The 19,805-nt window shown below is 38.7% G+C and overlaps 5 protein-coding genes across 7 annotated transcripts in view; 3 read left to right on the forward strand and 2 right to left on the reverse strand.

Annotated features, from left to right (window-relative positions):
• LOC131300237 (signal peptide peptidase-like 1) overlaps positions 1 to 2,895 on the forward strand; it is a 4,239-nt gene extending 1,344 nt beyond the window's left edge. For both annotated transcript variants that reach the window (XM_058325957.1, XM_058325956.1), the window contains exons 2-4: positions 1 to 716; positions 1,618 to 1,818; positions 2,546 to 2,895. The exon at positions 1 to 716 is cut by the window's left edge. In XM_058325957.1, the coding sequence (XP_058181940.1) occupies positions 1 to 716; positions 1,618 to 1,818; positions 2,546 to 2,662 (1,034 nt within the window). In that variant the 3' untranslated portion in view covers positions 2,663 to 2,895. The remainder of the gene's footprint in view (positions 717 to 1,617; positions 1,819 to 2,545) is intronic.
• An 805-nt stretch (positions 2,896 to 3,700) lies between these two features.
• Positions 3,701 to 5,888, reverse strand: LOC131300238 (large ribosomal subunit protein eL36y-like). 2 transcript variants are annotated; one of them, XM_058325958.1, is made up of 4 exons: positions 5,758 to 5,888; positions 4,925 to 5,029; positions 4,155 to 4,354; positions 3,701 to 3,976 (listed from the first exon to the last, which is right to left on the reverse strand). In XM_058325958.1, the coding sequence occupies exons 2-4, from the start codon at positions 5,024 to 5,026 to the stop codon at positions 3,946 to 3,948; spliced, it is 333 nt and encodes a 110-aa protein (XP_058181941.1). In that variant the 5' UTR covers positions 5,027 to 5,029; positions 5,758 to 5,888; the 3' UTR covers positions 3,701 to 3,945. The 2 variants fall into 2 exon arrangements, with proteins under 2 accessions (XP_058181941.1, XP_058181942.1); XM_058325959.1 differs by having other exon boundaries at positions 4,925 to 5,032; positions 5,758 to 5,805.
• A 1,160-nt stretch (positions 5,889 to 7,048) lies between these two features.
• LOC131300239 (uncharacterized) lies at positions 7,049 to 11,434 on the forward strand. The gene is made up of 5 exons (XM_058325960.1): positions 7,049 to 8,623; positions 9,581 to 9,639; positions 10,108 to 10,236; positions 10,443 to 10,578; positions 10,912 to 11,434. Exons 1-5 carry the CDS (start codon positions 7,919 to 7,921, stop codon positions 11,236 to 11,238), a joined length of 1,356 nt encoding a protein of 451 aa, XP_058181943.1. The 5' UTR covers positions 7,049 to 7,918; the 3' UTR covers positions 11,239 to 11,434.
• Positions 11,435 to 11,715: 281 nt separating this feature from the next.
• LOC131300241 (20 kDa chaperonin, chloroplastic-like) lies at positions 11,716 to 16,367 on the reverse strand. Its single transcript, XM_058325961.1, has 6 exons — positions 16,086 to 16,367; positions 14,549 to 14,724; positions 13,301 to 13,477; positions 13,069 to 13,224; positions 12,557 to 12,637; positions 11,716 to 12,086 (listed from the first exon to the last, which is right to left on the reverse strand). The coding sequence occupies exons 2-6, from the start codon at positions 14,720 to 14,722 to the stop codon at positions 11,913 to 11,915; spliced, it is 762 nt and encodes a 253-aa protein (XP_058181944.1). The 5' UTR covers positions 14,723 to 14,724; positions 16,086 to 16,367; the 3' UTR covers positions 11,716 to 11,912.
• A 1,050-nt stretch (positions 16,368 to 17,417) lies between these two features.
• On the forward strand, positions 17,418 to 19,587 carry LOC131300243 (uncharacterized). The gene is made up of 2 exons (XM_058325967.1): positions 17,418 to 18,065; positions 18,996 to 19,587. The coding sequence occupies exons 1-2, from the start codon at positions 17,648 to 17,650 to the stop codon at positions 19,331 to 19,333; spliced, it is 756 nt and encodes a 251-aa protein (XP_058181950.1). The 5' UTR covers positions 17,418 to 17,647; the 3' UTR covers positions 19,334 to 19,587.
• Positions 19,588 to 19,805: the final 218 nt, after the last annotated feature.

The raw sequence follows: 19,805 nt of genomic DNA on the forward strand, positions 1-19,805 counted from the left end.
GATCTGCTTTTCGAGCCCTAAATTATGGGAAAGAAATGGAGCGAAACCGTGATTTATCAGAAGCCTCTATTACTTTGGATAGATCCCAAGCACTGATGATCCCTGTAATGAGCTCTTGCAGCCTGCTAATGATGTTCTATCTCTTCTCTTCTGTCTCACAACTCCTCACTGCTTTCACCGCTGTTGCTGCTGCATCATCCCTTTACTTCTGCTTATCACCTTACATTGCCCATATCAAATCACAGTTTGGTTTGACTGACCCTTTTGTGTCACGATGTTGTTCCAAGCCATTTACCCGGATCCAGGGGCTTTTATTGTTGCTATGCTCTGGTACTGTTGCAGCTTGGCTTGTTTCTGGACACTGGATATTAAACAACTTGTTGGGAATTTCTCTCTGTATTGCATTTGTGAGCCATGTGCGACTTCCCAACATAAAAGTTTGTGCAATGCTTCTTGGTTGTTTGTTTGTGTACGACATATTCTGGGTATTCTTTTCAGAGAGGTTTTTCGGTGCAAATGTTATGGTCTCTGTAGCAACGCAACAAGCATCTAATCCTGTTCATACTGTGGCTAATAGTTTGAGTCTTCCTGGATTACAACTGATAACCAAAAAACTGGAGTTGCCAGTTAAAATTGTCTTCCCTAGAAATTTATTTGGTGGGGTGACTCCTGGAGGTAGTGCTGCTGATTTTATGATGCTTGGTCTTGGTGACATGGTAAAACATCCTTTCTATGTGGTTAATACGTAATCTTATGTGATTATCTCCAATTATAGAAGCTGGAGATGTTGTTTGCTCAAACTAAAGTGCAGTGGTGTGTTGGTGTTTGATTTTTCCATTAAGTTCTCAGCAAGTAAATTTCAACAAGGATCAAGATTATTATTGTCTGCTATTTTAGCATGATAATGAATTAAGGATCTAGCATATCCATTGACTTGATTCAGCTGTGGTGTTCCTTGGGGTATTTACAATCAAAAGATGGCAGCTATAAAATTTACTGCGTTCTTCTTGTGTTCCTGGAATAATTTGGGTTACCTTCTGTTAACATCATGCTAACTGTTATATGTGCATGATGGCTGGTGGTGGGTGCATGGGAGGTTTTCCAAGTTTGTATAACAAGTATGTTTTGTAATGCTCTTGGGCTTGCTTTATAGTTTCGCCATTCATCCTTTATTCTTCTCTCCCTTGGGAAGGGATTTCTAATCAGTATCAGTTGGCTCAAAAGTTCAAAAAGTGCACAACCTTCTGTTTCTTATTTTGAATTATCGCCTTATTGGTATTGCTTGAGGACACTTCTTACTTATTTGCACCTACCTTGAAGAATGTCAACTTTTTGGCAATATTTTTTCCCTGACTGCAATCAACTGAAGTGATCCTAACCAAATCCTATCTTTCTCTTGTGGAATGCTTTGCTTCACGTGCCAACTATATTTTGCCACTCAAAGCCTGATAAAATGTGCAATAAATTGTCTCTTCTTTCCCGTCGTCTTTGTTTTTCTTTTTCTTTCCTTTCTTGCTTCCTTTTTTTCCTGGTGTTGGGGGTGGGGAATTGGAGTTGCTGCTTTCTTATGCTGATTAGATTATTCTCTGAGGTTACGTGATTGTGTTGGTTTTGCAGGCCATTCCTGCTATGCTTTTGGCCTTAGTTCTGTGCTTTGATCATAGAAAGAGCAGGGATTCAGTGAAGCCTTTGGATTTAGCTTCGTCCAAGGGGCAGAAATACATTTGGTATGCCACTTCTGGATATGGGGTCGGATTGGTAACTGCTTTAGCAGCTGGCATTTTGACTCGCTCACCCCAACCAGCACTTCTATATCTGGTATGTTATTACTGATGTCAAAGAGCAATTTTATTTTATGCACCAAGCGGGAAATTTTCAAATTCAGGGTTCCTGAAAATTTGCTTGGGCTTGACTGCTTGAGCGAACATGTTTTGCACTGCTATGTGTGGGAGACAGGGTCCTGACTTTGCCATTTAAACACAACCTAACAGTAACAGAGTCATGTTGGCACCTCTGTTTTGTATGAATGAGAAAGCCAAATTCCATGTCTTTGTGAACTTGTGGCGAAAAATTCTACTTTTGGGCAGCGAAGAGTTGGAAACCAGGAGCTGGTCTAGAATGTGATGCTAGGACTAGAGAAGGGAGGGGTAGGAGTGGGTTATGTGTTTGGACTAGTGCCATTATGTGGCAATTTGAAATTTCATGAAGGCTCTGTTTAGATTATGGATTTAGGGAGGGATTTGTGATGGGTGGAAGGTAATGGAATAAACTTCATTATGGTTTTCTATTCAATGAAGAATCTCTGAACTGTTCTTTTACCTGCCCTAATCCCTCATTAAAACCAAGATCCAACCTCCTAAAGAATCAGTGTTTCTTTGCTGTCCTTTTACTATTTTGTTCTCATTTATCATTTATAGTGTGAAACGATGGAATTCATCCCAGTGCTTTTCGGAAACAACTAGCTACTGTTAGGAATAGTAAATTAGCACTTTCCTATTACTTTCCTAGTAATGATATCCCCATTTGTCCTTTCTGATTTATATAGGTGCCGTCTACCTTGGGACCAATAGTCGTTGTCTCTTGGATGAGGAAGGAGCTACTAGAGCTGTGGGAAGGACAAACTCCGGATGTGAACGATAAAGCTCATTTAACTGAAGTTTGAGCTGCTTGTTGCGGTCTTCGTCTCCCTACACATCGGTTCCCACAGAGCCAATTTAAATGTGTAAATTTAGTTTTCATACTTGTAATCTTCCCCTACAAACTTTACTAGGAAGATACTAATTTGCTTAAAAGTTGAAATGGCAAGAACTTTTCTGGGAAGATACTAATTTAAAAGGTTGCCAATCCTCCGATCTTGATAATAAAGCTCAACTATATAATTCTGCTTTCTGATCATTGCCTTGTATCTACATCCGGTTCACATCAATTGTTTGCCTTGAGCTGAGTTTTAACATCTGAAGTCCCGAATTGGGTTGATCTAAGAAACCACATATTGGACCAACCATTTGGTCTTATAGTTATAGAGATCTTTGATTCGCTGCTTATTTTTTGTTGCTTTACTTGGAAGAACTTAATTGATAATGATACCATTTGAGGGGAGAGAGGGAGCAGGGGAAGAGACATTGGAACAAAATTGTCTTCTGGAAAATTGTATCATTTCACATGTCCATTTGCCTATGGGTTTTGTACACTAGCGTGGCAATTCTGCGAATAATTCAACTCGATGGTCTCACGCATTTTTATTTGTTCATGCGATGCCTATGAGCAAGTTTGATTTGGCAAGTTGCCTATGAGCGGGCTTGATTTTGGCATGACAATAATGTACACGTATGAAAAAAAAACCAAACTGCTCAAAACTAATCCTACAAAAACTCAAATTTTTATACTCCGTTAGGCTAACTAAGCTAGTTCACAAGAAATAAGCAGCTCAAATATGTAACACACTTCCAATAGAAGCATTCACATGGCTTGTCCATGTGCAACTGAAATTAAGATCCAAACCAGACCATCTTCAAACGTTACAAGGCGCTACTTGGCCTTGGAAAACAACCTGAAAGGCCCCCCCCCCCCCCCCCCCCCCCCCCCCCCTTATTTGGAGACACAGGTTAAAAAGCTGCTAGGCTTTGAGCCGAAGGGTCAATTGCAATACACAAATCCATTTCACCTCCCTACACAAACATTTCACATAAATTTCAAAAAGTGGAGGTAAACCCATCATTCCATTGTATTTCGACCGAAAAGTTGCATTCAAATTCTGGCTCAAGAAATAAAAGGGTCCAATAGAAAGCATGGATAGTTCCCACATTTGGTTCGGAACGAAAGAGTTTTCTAAGGTTGTCTTCCAAGTCTAGCAAAAATAAAACAAGCATCCGGCTACTAAGCAGTAAATCAAGAAGTGAAATTTCACATTTCAACTCGAAGACCGAAATCAAGAAAGTGGATGATTCACTTCTTCTTCTCCCCTCCTCCAGCAGACCTGCTCACATTGCCAAAAAACAATTGGGAAATCATGAGTTAATCTAAAACCTGCAAACGTGATTGTCCCACCAGGCAAAACGTTTCTATAATTTTATGATTCAAAGTTAAATTATCCAGTATAGGAGGGGGGGAAAAAAGCCGGGACACAGCTATTTACAGTTAAGTAGGAAAACTACCTCATCTTGCGAAGAACATTAGACATCTCCTCACGCTTCTTCTTTGCCCTCTTGTGAGTGCCCAACTTCCTCTTGGCCACTTTCAATGCGCGCTTGTCTTTCCCCACCTTAAGAAGCTCAGTAATTCTCTTCTCGTACGGTGCAAAGCCAGCAACTTCTCTGATGAGATTCCTCACAAAGTGAACTCTTTTGCTAGTTTTCTGAGACACGTCAAAGAATCAACCCAACACTCAGTCACTTACAATTTCAAACGTGTAAACAAACTCCTAGTACTGACATGTTGAACCTCCTAGAATACTATGTTCTTAGAAGGACATCATTATTGAGGTTTTGAATAAGACGACCTTTTTCTTTTTCTTTTTCCTTTTTTTTTTCTTTCCCTTTTTCACATTGAAAAGGTAATAAGAATGAGGGGTGTTAGCTTTTCAATGTACTCTTTTGCTAGTTTTTTCAGTTTTCTCACACAAATCAACTCCAATTTTACCACACTTGCAAAACAAAATCACAGTTTTCACTTGTTGTGAAACACCTCGAATTCTACACCATACTCTTTTAGGGCAACCTAATAGCATGTTCATGTAATTGCTTGCCCATGGATATAAAAAATAAATGAACCGAATGGAAGGTTAAGGAATGGAGACTAGATGCATTGAACATAAAATCCCCTTCAATTGAAATTAAGAACGACAAATTGATCAAAAAGTTAAAACTTTGAAGATATAATCACACATGATGGACAAAAAATAGTAGAAAGAAGAAAATAAACTAACCCCTTTCCTATCAGATGGACGTGGAGCCAATTCTTTCTTGGTTACAACATGACCTTTGTTTAGCCCCACAAAGAGACCAGTGTTTGGCTGTTTTGGAGCCATAACCTGCTTCAATAACACACCAAAACTCTCTAATTAAAAACTCATGTCAACTAAAGAGAAACACAACAGCACAAGCAATCAGCTACAGGATCTACATGCATTCATCTGGGTATATTCCCAAAAGTGAAGTGTTGCGTTTATGTCGAATGAAAATGCTCATATGTTCTCTTTTCCTGAGCTAGTTTGTTCTCTTCTTTTTTCTTTTTTTTTTGGGACAAACAACAATTTCATTTCAAAGCCCGGAGGCATTACAAAGATTCCATCACAAGATACAGGAACAAACCAAATCTAGCAAAATCAAGACGCGCATATGAACTAGCAAGCTCTACAACGCATGCTGCGACAGCAGACAAACCACAATGGTGGGTTAGGTCCAGTCAAAGATTTGGTAGTAGAGGATCCCTAAGGGAAACTCAGCTCAATCCATAGGAAGAAGCACAGATGAAATCATCGACAGAGATTGCTAGTTTGTTCTTTAATAAAAAGAATTCTGCACCAAAAGTTGGACTACAGAGACTGCTATAACTATCGTAAACCAAATGGGTTTTCAAAAGATTGATTTTTCAGCAACGTATACACAATTATCACGTTGAAATGAACTAGAAATTGAGCTTTATGGCACAATTTTCCAGTTAAAATGAACTAGAAATTCGGCCTATGAAGACCGCATAAAATCTTTCGAATGCAACAAATATGGCCAAAGATGAAAAGATTCACAGCTGAATGAGTACCTTCTGCAGTGGGTTTGATCTGCTCCGATAAGAGGCGGGTGACAAAGAATACTAGGGTTTTGTAGGGTATGCTTCCTTTTATACGTCGCGATCGTTGGAGTCGATGGAGATAATGACAAAAGATTGAGGGTACTTTCGGAATTTCCCCCGTGAAAGCTAAATTTCACTTTTATGCCCTCAACTATTTAATTTTATTCTAACTCGTCCCCAATCTGTCAATTAAACCAAGCTAAGTCCCTAAAATTTTTCATATCGATATCATTTTGTCTTAAGGGGCCTGGTCTATGGAAGCACGGCGTCCTTGATTGGTAAAGCATGATAGAGTGTTAATGAGGGCGGTCTTTGATGTACCGCTTTCAAGCTCAAGTCATTCTACAGTTGGTGGTTGGTAATAGAGTCATGACGATTGACGAGACTGGTCTTAATCTGCTCAAGTTGTTCTACAATCAATAGTCGTAAACTCAAGTTGCAAGTTTCGCTTTTATCAAATCAAGATCCCCGTCTATCTTTTGTTCTTGCAAGTTGCAAACTCAATTATTAGACAACAAACTTCATTCTCTAAAGCATCCATTCTCAAGCTCATACTCATGCGTTAGGTAGGCAATTCCTTCCTCCTTTTTCGATTTTGACTTCTTCCTTTTTTCCCATCTTTCTCTTTCACTTTTTCCCAATGTTCAATTTTAAACAAGTACCAACGATTTTGCTAATCACAATTTTAATGCACATTTTACAGATATTAATATAGTAATCTTTTCGAACATTGATGCACTTTTTACATATAGAGAGGTGGCTAGCATTTTTTCATGATAAAAAAAAAATCATGTTTTTAGAGAACTAATGTAATTAACTGTAATGAAAATATAAGAAAAGTTTCTTTTTTACCTAATATCATCTCCATACATATACACGTTGTATAAGAAGTATGAACCTCATAGCTGGTGACAATTTTTTTCTTTTTCAGAAAAGCTATGAGGACCTTTTTTTTTCACTAATCACCGAATCAAATAATCGATTGATGGGTATAAGCCTCAATGTCAACCCCAGTAAAAAATAGTGATTGTTGATCAATGAATAGACTGGGAATCAAGGATTAAACTGACGTGGATTAGCAAAGTTTAAATACTTTGTAGGTTTAATTGATAGATTAACGATGAAATAGAAGGAAAATTGGCTAGTTGAGGAATAAATTTTGCTAACCCAATGATTTTCTAACGTCTGTTTTCTGTTGCCTTTTACTGGAAGACGAAGCGAGCTTCGCATAACTGTTGAGAGTATATTCGGATTCTGAGTTGGCAAAATCTCAAGAAATGACAAATTGCACATTGGTTTGGAAAATTTCTCGGTTGGTTGAGTTGACTAGCAGATAGTCCCTCAAATTCAACCTGGTTCTCTCTCTCTCTCTCTCTCTCTCTCCAATCTCTTTCTAATTTTCTTGCCTGACTTCCAACTCAGCACTACCTCATACATTTTCTGTATCCGGAAAACAGTGACCCAGAATTCACTATCTGGATCGGTTCTGTTCACACACAAAAACTATCCCAGAAGATTGAAGATCCATTTCTCCTCTGGTGTTTGGGTTTCCTCAGTTCCTCTGATCAAAAGAGAATTCTGGTACTTGGGTTTCAGTTCTTTCATTTTTTTCGCTGTCAATTTGAGCAATCACTTGCTGAGATCATTAAAAGGTTTTTCATTGGGATTAGTTAAACCCCTAATGATTGAAACTCCATTTGTTTTACAAATGCTATAGTACAATTCATACAATCACCTCTTTGTCTTTTCCATGTAAATCAGTCTTGATGATATTGCTGTTGTTGTTTGATCCATAACCCAGTTTATAGATGCTGGGTATTCTCATTTGATACTTCCTCAGTGAATCACACTGTAGTGTTTTCTGATATAGATTTGAATTGATGAAATTGCTGTGATATTCTTCTTAACTGAATCGATTCGACACTTGGGTTACTTGAATTTTACATTTTCTTTCGATATCATTCTCCCAATTCTAATCCAAGTATACTAAGGAGTTTCCCATATCATCAACAACCTTCTGTAGTTATAGGTAACCATTTTGTTGATATCCCATCATAGTTTAGATCACTTTTTTGCACCCATCTCAATCTTTGTAATAGTCAAATACTCAACTCTGCCACTTACTTGAACAATGTCAATCGTCTGCGGTCTCCCACTCCTTGAGTGTGTTTACTGTTTGGCATGCGCCCGATGGGCTTGGAAACGGTGTCTCCACACTGCTGGACATGACAGTGAGACCTGGGGCCTGTCGACTGCTCAAGAATTCGAACCAGTTCCACGAATCTGCCGATACATTCTGGCAGTTTATGAAGATGATCTCAGGCATCCACTTTGGGAACCCGAAGGTGGGTATGGAATTAACCCAGATTGTTTAGTTTTGAAAAGAACTTATGAAGATACCCACGCACAGGCCCCTCCTTATTTATTGTATCTTGATCATGATCATGCCGATATAGTACTTGCTATTCGGGGCCTTAATATGGCAAAGGAGAGTGATTATGCAGTTTTACTTGATAATAAGTTGGGCCAAAGGAAGTTCGACGGGGGGTATGTACACAATGGGCTGTTGAAAGCAGCCGCATGGGTTTTGGATAAGGAATGTGACACTTTGAAGGAATTAGTGGAGAAATATCCAAATTACACTTTGACTTTCGCTGGCCATTCACTTGGGTCAGGTGTGGCAGCATTGTTGACGATGGTGGTGGTGCAGAATCGCGATAGACTGGGGCATATTGACAGGAAGAGGGTCAGGTGCTTTGCTATTGCCCCCGCCAGATGTATGTCACTAAATTTGGCGGTCAGATACGCTGATGTTATCAACTCAATTGTGCTTCAGGCAAGTTGTTACTATCTTTTGTTGGTTTGGTTTAATCAACATAGATAATGACTATGACGGAAGAGCATTTCGTTAAGGCAAGAAAACAACTTGATTATTGATGCACTTTGATGAAGTTTTAGATGCATTCTATTTGATGTTTCATAGAGATCATTTTGGGTTTGGCTTGTTGTGTCTTTTTTTGGTTTCTTGGTGATTTGGGTTTAATACCTTGTCCCCCAAAACAAGGTATTTCTTCTCTTGGTAATTGCATTCATACCATTGGAAAAGTGTTTATCTTGTCCATGTTCCAACACTCCAATTGGCAAACTATCCAGTTCGCAGCTCAACAGCCAAAAAGTCTCCATTATTTGGTCTAATGCTCATGCCCTTTTTTCTTGCTTCTAGTTGGCAAATTTTGAACTTTTGGTAGGAAGGTTGTGAATGGTTTTTCAGATCTTTGGTTCTCATGTATTTTTCTTGTTTAGTCACTTGAGACAGATGGACAACAAATCGAGTAGTCATTTTGCCAGTGCTCCATGAAAACATACGCTTACAATCTCACAAAGTTACGTCTATAGTGAACACACTAGTGCTTCAGTTTGCTTTTTTGTCAGGCTTAACCATACTGTTCTCAGAGTTTGCATAGTAAGCTTGCTTTCTCTTCTATTGCTATTTGATTTTCCCTATTAAACACTTTTATAGCCTGTGGAAAATGTGGAGTACTGCATTATCCTTTTTCCTGAACTCATGCTTGGGCTAACAAATTGGTAGGTCACTTCAAGTTGCTAAGTTTAATTTCTTTCTACGTTTGACCTACTTGTTTAGCAGCCTTGCAATACAATTATACAAAGTTGCAGAAACATTTTGCTTTACTATTCCCTGTATTGTTAGGCTTGGAACAAATTTATTGCATTTTTCGCTGTTTGTGCGTATAATGTTTAGTTAAGGAGTAACAGAGTTCCTTTATTGATACAGGATGACTTCTTGCCCCGAACAGCCACCCCCTTGGAGGACATTTTCAAGTCACTTTTCTGGTAAATATTGGGACTCATCCCTTCCAAAGTGACTCTGTCTGTGTTATCAAATTCTTTAAAGTCTACGAATCCATCACAGCACAAGAGATTTCTCATCATGTTACTGTAACCTGAATCTGTTTTTCTCCTCCTCGTCCTTCTATCATTGAGAAAGCCCTTCTTCCCAAACAGAAGATGCACATTGAATTGAATGCTTATCCAAAAAAAATAGATGCACATTGAATACTCATTTAACTCTACAACACTTAGTATTTGCCCTCTAAACAAGGGAGGTTTGTTGAACGAGGGAATACAATTGTTTCAGCGAAGGCCTGCATATCTGCCAAAGTGGCTTGTGTCTGCCCGTTTTGGCTTCCCAGCGTGAACTAATTTGCTTATGAGTTGATAAATGATCTAATATTTGCTTCTTTTCTTTGTGTGTATTTTAATTTGTTGACGAGTTGCCCCCCTTTCCCCTCTCTCGTGCAGTTTGCCATGCATATTATGCCTAAGGTGCATGAGGGACACTTGCATACCAGAACAAAAGATGCTCAGAGATCCAAGGAGGCTTTATGCACCGGGTCGCCTCTACCACATTGTTGAGAGAAAGCCTTTCAGGTACTTCTAGATGCATGGTTTCCCTACAAGCGTCAATCTGTAGAAACACTAGCTATGTCCGAGTACGCAGATTGATGCTTTCTTGGATTTTGGCATTTTGAACACTAAGCCAAACTCTTGAGTTTAAAATAATGGTGGTAGTTTTCTGACATGACAGAGAAGTATCGTTGATTAGACCATTTATGAACGTGCCTTTCCTCATGCAGATGTGGAAGGTTTCCTCCAGTTGTGAGAACAGCAGTGCCCGTGGATGGGAGATTTGAGCACATAGTTCTGTCCTGTAATGCCACTTCCGACCATGCCATCGTTTGGATTGAGAGAGAAGCCCAAAGGGCACTCAATGTAAGTTGTCTATTTCCCATTCTTATCTGACATAGTAATCTATGTTACATGGACTCTTCAAAACAATTCGAGCTTTGATCCTCGCACAGGGGTGGGGGATATGTGTGAGATGCATTCTGTTATGCAATTGGATTTAGCATCATCACTGCAGGAATATTTTGTTGCGCATTTTATTTTAAATCTATAAATTTCTCTTTCGACTCCCATATTCCTAATATCTTTTACCACATTTTACATCCCTTCGATTAAAGAGTCAACTAGTCCCACCCCTAGATGAACACACGTGCAAAAGTCCATATACTACAGGCAGCAATTAATGAGTGATGTTTTCAGTTAATGCTAGAGAATGATTCTATTATGGAGATTCCAGTGAAGCAAAAGATGGAGCGGCAGGAGAGTTTAGTCAAAGAACACACTGAAGAGTACAAGGCTGCAATGCAGAGGGCTGTTACATTGTCTGTGCCCCACGCGTATTCGCCTTCTCCATATGGAACTTTCGACGAACATGAGGAAGGAGAACAATCCGACAAATCAAGTTCGACAGGATCGTCAAAGAGAAGCACGAAGAAAGGGGAAAGCTGGGGTGAACTGATTGAGCGTCTTTTTGACAGGGATGAATCTGGTCATATGGTGCTGAAGAAATCGCCTAGAGCAGATTGATGTTTGTAATTTGAGAACTGCTGTACAAGAGTTTTGAGTAGGTGATGAACAACATTCATTGATTCCTTGCAGTTTTGTTCTTCTTCTTCTTCAGTCAGAATTATTGCTTAATAGATTGTCAACAAACTTTTTGAGAATTATGGTGTACAGAAATATTTTAGTTGAGCCAGGAAGAAACACAGGCCTCCAGGTCGTCTATCTCATCTTATTGTTTGTCTGATGCCCTTTTATTGTCACATTGTTGAACAATGTGCAAGAAGGGGATGAAGGATAAACATTTTGCATGCCGAAAAAACATTTTGACGATGTAGAAGTTGGATTCTCTTGTCTCATGATGTTAGTTCCTTCTGAGAGTTCCTACTTTTAGGGAGACACAAGTAATTGCATTCAGCCATAGGTGAGAGAGCATTCAAAAAGCTAAATGGTTCATACTAATAATCTTTCAAAAAAGAAAGGGACATCCGAAAAAGGAAAAGATGGACCAACAATTTTTGGATTACCACAAAGAACTTGTAAGGAGCACCAAATATTATTATCTCTACTAAGAATGTAAGAATGTAGCAATTGACCTACACCCATTTACGCATGTGGTCCAGTGACAAAATTCTCTCGTACAATTCTGTGCCTTGAATTTTTTTTGTAAAGGAAAGAACATGTATCATCATAACAAGAAACTAAGAAAGCACAGCCATCAGTTCAGATGCTTTAAGAACAACATACTGCGAACCATCAATTCCTTTGAAGTCATTCCCTGAAAATTTTGAATATAGTACTGTGTCTCCTGGAGAAACTGGTAACGGCTGCCTATCACCTTTACCATCCAGACAACCAGGCCCTACGGCAATCACCTGTTATCAAAGAGAGACAGATTTTCAAATAAAAATTCACCCCAACACAGGCTTTTGAAATTACAAAATTGAAGAAGTTTCACCCACTACAAAAGCTTCTGAATGCACAAAATCTAAAAAGTAAAAAATAGCATCAGGGAGGATCGATCCATTGTTGTCCTTCCTGCTACTACGGTGTCAAGTGATCGTGTTGAGGTTCAGGAGGGACTTGAATAAAAACTAAATTTTGAGTCGATGGAGTAACTCCACTCCTCTAGGGACCTTAAGTGTAATTTAGGTCGCCAATATTCACCTCCCTGTTTACACAGATTCTTCTAAATACATGCAAAGTTTTATTAAGAGACTGCACTCTACCTAGTTCCAGATAAAGTAGGGAAATCAAGACCGCAAGAGAGCTATTTCATCTAAGATATTGGACATTTGGAAAAGGCAGAAGTAAACAGCTTTATTTAGATGAATATATTACTTACTGTGGCAGTAGAAGGTTTCATCTCCTTGGCTGCCGAAGTTAGATACAAGCCTCCAGCAGTTTTTTCCTCGGCCTTAGCGACCTAGTTTTGGAATTTAGAACAAGACAGTCATACCTTCACAACGTTCATAACATAAAGCGAAATATAAGAGCAATTTTACATAAATACAAGTTACTAAGAGAAAAGAAACATCTGGAAACCCTGTTTTCAGAAAGACACGGAGGTATGCTTCTATTTGGGGCTTGCAGTCATCAACACCACCATGGAAAAAAACAATCAACTTCAGACTTTCAAAATAATGCGGATCATTTCAGTGTGTATTATTGTTACAGGAGAAACAGTTCCAGCTCTCCTGAGCTTAAAAACCTGAAGATAATACTGGGACATGCCGCCCACCACAACCAAGACAGAGGCTCCTTTAAAATTTGACGAAACAATTATACTGTTTAATTCTCTATGAAAAAAAGGCAGATGATAATGACAAGAAATCAATTGATAAGAAGCTTATTAACCTTAAGCAGAACTTGATCATTCAAGGGCTTCAGATCCTTCATGTCATCTGTCTCCAAAATACCAATAATATCCTCCTCCTTTAGTATGAGATGGTCTGATCCATTGAACTCCACTTCAGTCCCTGAATACTTTGAATACACAACTTGGGTACCAGTCTGCGCAAATCAAATTAGTTGGTGAACTGCAATACAAAACATGATAACTGAAGATCTAAAAAGACAAAGCAATTACCACACTTCGGTCAATCTTGTACGGTCTAACTACTTTATCATCTCCAACAGCAACAACCTCACCTCCATGAGGTTTTGACTGCACTGACGATGGAAGTAAGATACCGCCTACAGTCTGCTCGCTTGCAGGCTTAACCTTCACCAGCACTCTATCACCCAATGGCTTGAGCGACGTTTGCTAAGAAATTGGAAAACCATCACAGCACGAGCCCGAATGAACAAAAGACACGGAATTGAGAAATTGTACAAGTGTAAGCATCTTTGGCCATGAAGAAAAATTCAATTTAAGAAAATAACTCGTGGGTAATAAATCTCAACTATCCCTCGAGAAAGGAAATAGGAGTTCCATGCCAGTGAATGACCAAATAATTGAACACTCTTGATGACAAAAACAAGAAGCTATCAAAATGCTAAGTGGCAGATGAACAGCAAAGCGTATTAAAGATCTCCATCCACATGAGAATTGATTAGCAAGGAATATAACAGAGAAAGAAGGGCCATAGTCCATACACCCATTTCTGAAATCCAACGTTAGAGTGCAGAAAATAAATAGGTGAATTATCTGAGGTATTTGCACTCTCAATGGAACAGATAGCAGGAGTATAGTGACGTGATAATAAGAGAGCAGAATCAACACTCGTGAAAGTTTCACTTCCTTCAACGTATAGAAAACCAATTCTAGGACAGCATTGTTGTCCGCCTTGAGTTTGCAAAGGCAACTCGAAAGCTGTGACATTTCATAGCCTATAGTCTACCAAACTTGAAAACTATTAAGGCTCCCTTTGGATAGGAATGGATTTTAAATAACGAAATTTCAAGACTGAGAGGTTTAAGTGTACATAGATTTCAAAACTAGTGGAGGATGAATTAAACCGTAACATGAAGCATTTCGAATCACTCCTAAATAGTTATTTCAAAGTCATAATGGTGAAAATCTCGGACTCAGTGGCCAAATCAATATCTAATCTATAAAACCAAACTCAGTGCCCAAATCAATATCAGAACTATCAAACCCAACTTCGAGCTATTCTCACAGAATAAGAATGGCAAATACCTTCATTTAGAGTCAGCCCTTATCCAAACAGAGCCTTAGAGTAGTAATTTGTAAGTTAAAAAATGAGAAATCCAAGCACACTCCTAACCAATCAACCTTAGAACGAATTTCCAGAACAACTCAATCTTGAAACTTGAAACAAATAACACGTGAGCTTAGAGTGATAGGTAAATAACCGGAGAGGAAGCATTATACCTTGGGCGCAACAGTGGTGGATGCTTTCACGACGAGGCTACGAAAGGAACTGAGGCTCGGCCGTACTTGTTTCACAGCAACTGATGAGATCCTAACCTTTGAAGGCCTAAGCCCTTCAAATGAGAACAAGTTCCCAGCCAATATTGATGATGCAGTAAGCTGAATTGTTGCCATTCCTGCACCAAATCAATACTCCAAACCAACAAATACATAAATCACCATATATTTAGAACTGCCAATAAATCGAATCGAGTCGAACAATATATTTTCTATTGAGAAATTGATCAAATCAACAAACACAATGCCCGAAGAACAATGAAGAACAGAAACAAAGAACGCCACACACACACACATAAAGATTTTTCTGTGATTCTCCATCTGTGTAATTGAGTACACACATGCAATGTTTGCAAATCGGGCTACGTATCGTATATCATTTTTCTCTTTTTATGAATCGTATCGGGATACCTACCGCGTATCGTAAGATACGTTATATACAATTAGAAATATTTATACCAATTCACACACCAAAATTCTACTGCAAATATGAAAAAACAAGTTTTTAGGATGATTTCCAAGTGAGGTCTATCACATTGAGGTGTTCTAGTGTCTTGGCTGAGGGAAGAAACAAAGAGCCGACATATGTTCTCTCTTCTATTTAGAATGTGTTTGGGGTTTTGCACTTCTGCTTCCTAAAATAAGGTTTCGATTTTTAGTCAATAAATAATTGTAGGATACGTACCGTATCGGGATACGCAATTATATCATAGAATACGTCATAGTATTGAAAGATTTCTATAAAAAAAGGGTTTGAGGTGGGAAACGTATCCTATATCGTAGGTTTTTACCAACCATGCATACACGGCTTAGAACAGTGTCCAGTGTCTATGAAATGAATACTAATAGAGCGCAAATTACATTAGTTGATGCTTATAACAAGTATTTATAACCTAGGGTTTACGTCACCAATTACAGTAATACCCAGTCAAGGTTTCGAGGACAATGCCCTCTAGACAGCGCAACCTAAACGGGCAAGTCGAACCCTGAATAGTCAGCCAAGCGCAAAACCAGACGGAATCAAGCTTCACAAGCCCAACATGTTCAACCCCGGTTCTTCAAGATGATTTGTTCATTTAACAGCCCTAATTAGATACTAGTGCTTATCCGCATATACACAAAGTACAAACACACATTCACCCTCATGGGACAGCTAATAATTTAAAAGCAGGAAATAGGCATTTGCAAATTCATGAGCGACTACCAAACGTTTACACACATTTATATATACAGCGATAGGAGCAAATTACACTCTACGGAGCTATGAAATGAGGGTACTGAATTATGGCTTGCCTAGCCCGCTGACAAGCAATTGGCTTGCCTTGCCTTGGCTAGACCGGTTAAAATAGCATGCCGTTTTCCGGTCAATTTTCCGAACATTACCCACGGGACGTAAAAGCGCGAACAATTGAAGGCAAACGGCCGAGGGAAATCTAGTTTTTGAAAAAGATACCGAATGCGAATCGGGGGAGGAACGTACCTTTATAGAATGGTTGATTGAATTTGAAGAGATTTTTGAAAGTTCAGGGAATTGTGGTGATGATAACTGATTTAAAGAGCAAATTCGGAGACGGAGAAGTCGAAGAAGAAGAAGAAGAAGAAGAAGAAGAAGAATAGCGAAGTGGATAAAGCCACCGACAGTTGAACTAGAAACTCGAGGGAAACAAACTAGTACTCCAGTAGAGTTTTGTAGCAACCCTAACCAACGGAAGCGGAGCGAAAATAATTGGGCCGTCCTATTGGCCGGTTTTCGACGGTCCAGATTTCTCCGCTTTCTCTCCCCTCCCCCGACTACTTTCTCCTATTTTTCTCTCCCAAATTCGAACCGTCCAAAACACATTTGAACGATTAAAATTGTCCAAAACACATTTAAACTACTAAAATCGCCGATAAAATATCACGTGCCGCCCGCCCAAGTGGCCAAAGATTTCTCCAATTGTAGAAAAGTATTTCCTGCGAAATCAAATTATGAAAAAGAAAGTATATACTACTAATTTGTTTTTTTTTTTTTCAGTTCAATAAAAAAATTGCTAAGAAGCCATTAATAAAAAATATAAAAAGAAGAAGGGAACTTTGAAGGAAATAAAGATATAGGGGTGCAAGTCCATCTCAAATCTTCCCCGTTTTAAGAATGACCCGAGACTATATAGTGTCGAGGTGCACTGGTATTTTTAATGATTAGATTTTTCAAAAATTTATTTCCACGAATTTTTTTCAAAATTTGGATAATTTATTGCTAAGTTGAACAACTGAGATGTTGCATCACATCTCTGCGATGAAGGATGTACTACAGGTCCCAAATATTTTCAAGAATCAATCTCCAATGCTTACTAAAGTGCATTTTTGGTTTTTATTCTTTTGTACTATCTTCGAATGAGGGACAATTCAAATTCTTTCAATTTAATGCAATGATTTCACATCTTCATAAAAATCTTTCAAACAGTACAATATTTATCGAGCAAAAAAATTGTTACTGGATGAAAAAATCCAAATGATTGAATCAGATTATTCTCGGAATTCAAGTTCAAAGTCGTATTTTTCTTTCATTGTCTTGAAGGAGAAGTGTAACCTTGATCATGTAATTTCAGGTAAAAAATTAAGGGGTTTGATTTTTACGCTATTTTTTTTTATATCTACAATCATTTTTTTGTCTTTTGGCAAAAAAATATACACACTTTCAACATAAAAAAGGAAGTGTGGCTATAGAAAAAAAAAAGGGCAGAATTCAATTGCTTATTAAACAGGCGCAGGATCAGATTAGTGTCAAAAAACCACAACCTCCCTTTAAACGCCACGTATCCCCTCCTCTTCCACAAACTACTCGCCAATTGCCGCTTGTACACCCACTTCTTCCACCTCTCCCTCCTATCTCTCTCTCAAAATCCTCTCACTCCTCTCCACCACTCATCTTCAGAAAACCCAGTTCAAACCACACTTTAACTACTTTCTCTAAACCAGACTTATCTCTAACCTCCAACCTTTCCCCCTCTACACACCCACAACAAAAAACTCATCATTTCCCAACAAAAAGAAGTAACGAAAATGTCAGGTGGGGTTGGTCCAATCAGCGACATCCGTCTCCCAAAAGAAGAGGAGGAAGAAGAAGTGGAACACAAACAACACGAAGACTTCAAAACCCTCCTCTCCAAGAAACAGAGCACCGCAGGCGGCGGCGGCGGTTACTTCACCTTCCGCCAGCTCAACGCCCTCGCCGCCACCGTCGTCCTCGCCGCCAGCGGCATGGTCGGCGTCGAGGACTTCGCCTTTGTACTCTTCTCTCTCGTCTACATTCACCTGATTTCTAGGATCGCGTTCCCGATTCTATCTCCTAATGCCGAATCCCCTGTTTTTGCCTCGAATAATAAAATTCTTGGCATCTATGTATCGGTCGGAGCACTGGTCGGGCTTTTTCTTCCGATTGTTTACATCTTTGAAGGCATTTTCGAAGGGGACAAAGAAGGTACTGCACTGGAATTTTACCATTGAATTATCGCCTTTGGATATTTATACTCCTTTCAAGGTTTGGATTCAATGTGGAAAACGATAAAATGAATCATTATTCAAGTCATGTTTTCAAGTTATGTTGCATGTGTTAAGTGGCGGAGCCAGAATTTTGTCACGGACCGAACATAAAAAAAGCATTTTCATGCAAAAATGTACTCAATATATGGTGTAGCTTTGTGTTACATTAATATATCGGATATAATATCTTTTACATTATTGTTGATCATTGCAACGCATATGTGTTATTATTTTTTACTATGAAAGAATTTGAGAAAATTTTACCCGCCAATATAAAATAACTTTAATTTTTGTCTAGATCAAATCAAAATCATTCATAATTCTAGAGATTGCTATACTAATTATATAAGTAATAACCATATTACATGTAATACTAGGTAAATATTATAAATCTCGAGAGAGGCCGGGGCCACCCAAGCCCCTATATACTTCCGCCAGTGCATGTGTAGGTCAAACTAATAGACACACATCGTGCTAAGAAATATTAAGATAAGAAACGGGAAACTCAATACGTTGAGATTTAAACGTGGTTCTGTGTCGATTAGTACAGCTCGCACCAATTTTCAATACAAGTTACATTGACTGCATAGTCAACTACGGTCTACAACACTACCTTGTTTGGCCCTAATAAGACTTGGCGTGCTCAGAACAATCACAAAATTAGACCGAATTAGGCTTTCACAAACTCAACAAGGACCCCACCATGTAGGGGGATCGCTCATTTTGTGTCCAATCATTGTAATAATCAAGTTTTCTTAATAAAGGTTATTGGAACTCAACATCATATTCAAATTCTACAGTAAGATTATGTCATTTTTTTTTTTTTTTTTACTCTTTCTGTTTTCATCATCGTAATTTGATCAAACAGGCATCAAAGCTGCGGCACCCCACGTTTTCCTCTTGGCAAGTCAAGTATTCATGGAAGGGCTGACATTTTCGGGGCGGTTTTCAATCCCGGTCCGGGCTTTCGTCCCGGTTTTCTACAACTCGCGGAGGATATTCACAATTGCAGAGTGGCTGAGGGCTGAGATTTCAAAGGTGGATGAACAACACAGTGGAGGAGAGTGGAGACTGTATGTGGGAAGAGGGCTTGCCATTGCTAATTTGGCCTTTTGGTCCTTCAACCTGTTTGGGTTTTTGTTGCCAGTGTATCTTCCCAAGGCCTTCAAGAAGTACTACTCTGAAGGGTACAAGGGTAAAGAGTGACAACATATTACAACTCCAAGTTGTGATCTTATGTATTTTTTATTTTTATTTTTTATGTTTTCCCTTTTTTTATAAAAGAAAAAGTTTGTTTCCTTGGTGCAAGCAAACTGTAAGATTTTCAGTGTTGGTTTAGAAGGAATTAGTACAATAATTTGGCTTCCATTGAGGCAAACCAAGATGTTGCTTTGGAGTTGGAATATTTTAGGTCAATCAAACACTGAATGATAATGGCTTTGAGTTGTACCGTTCCCCTAGTTATTTTCTACATTTATCTCCTTATTATTAATTGCCTAAAATCATCAATTTTGGCCAGGGCATTTTAGCCCATAGTATAGAATATTAAGCTAATCCAAGCTAACAAAACGGTATCGTTGTTGCACTTCTTGAGTGGTTCATTCATTTTGTGATATAAATCCTCGTAACTGTGAGACGCGCATAATTTCCAAAATATCATCGTCATGTCATTCTAGAT

Source organism: Rhododendron vialii, chromosome 9a, assembly GCF_030253575.1.
Source record: "Rhododendron vialii isolate Sample 1 chromosome 9a, ASM3025357v1".
NCBI classification, from domain to species: Eukaryota; Viridiplantae; Streptophyta; class Magnoliopsida; order Ericales; family Ericaceae; genus Rhododendron; species Rhododendron vialii.

Coding starts and splice junctions, on each gene's coding strand:
- LOC131300238 (XM_058325958.1), bottom strand. CDS start 5,026: ATGGCTCCAAAACAGCCAAACACTGGTCTCTTTGTGGGGCTAAACAAA. Junction 4,355..4,924: donor GTCCATCTGATAGGAAAGGG/GTTAGTTTATTT, acceptor GACGTGTCTCAG/AAAACTAGCAAAAGAGTTCA. Junction 3,977..4,154: donor AATGTTCTTCGCAAGATGAG/GTAGTTTTCCTA, acceptor CAATGTGAGCAG/GTCTGCTGGAGGAGGGGAGA.
- LOC131300239 (XM_058325960.1), top strand. CDS start 7,919: ATGTCAATCGTCTGCGGTCTCCCACTCCTTGAGTGTGTTTACTGTTTG. Junction 8,624..9,580: donor TCAACTCAATTGTGCTTCAG/GCAAGTTGTTAC, acceptor TTATTGATACAG/GATGACTTCTTGCCCCGAAC. Junction 10,237..10,442: donor GTTGAGAGAAAGCCTTTCAG/GTACTTCTAGAT, acceptor TTCCTCATGCAG/ATGTGGAAGGTTTCCTCCAG.
- LOC131300241 (XM_058325961.1), bottom strand. CDS start 14,722: ATGGCAACAATTCAGCTTACTGCATCATCAATATTGGCTGGGAACTTG. Junction 13,225..13,300: donor ACAAGATTGACCGAAGTGTG/GTAATTGCTTTG, acceptor TGATTTGCGCAG/ACTGGTACCCAAGTTGTGTA. Junction 12,638..13,068: donor ATGATCAAGTTCTGCTTAAG/GTTAATAAGCTT, acceptor TTCCAAAACTAG/GTCGCTAAGGCCGAGGAAAA.
- LOC131300243 (XM_058325967.1), top strand. CDS start 17,648: ATGTCAGGTGGGGTTGGTCCAATCAGCGACATCCGTCTCCCAAAAGAA. Junction 18,066..18,995: donor TTTCGAAGGGGACAAAGAAG/GTACTGCACTGG, acceptor TTGATCAAACAG/GCATCAAAGCTGCGGCACCC.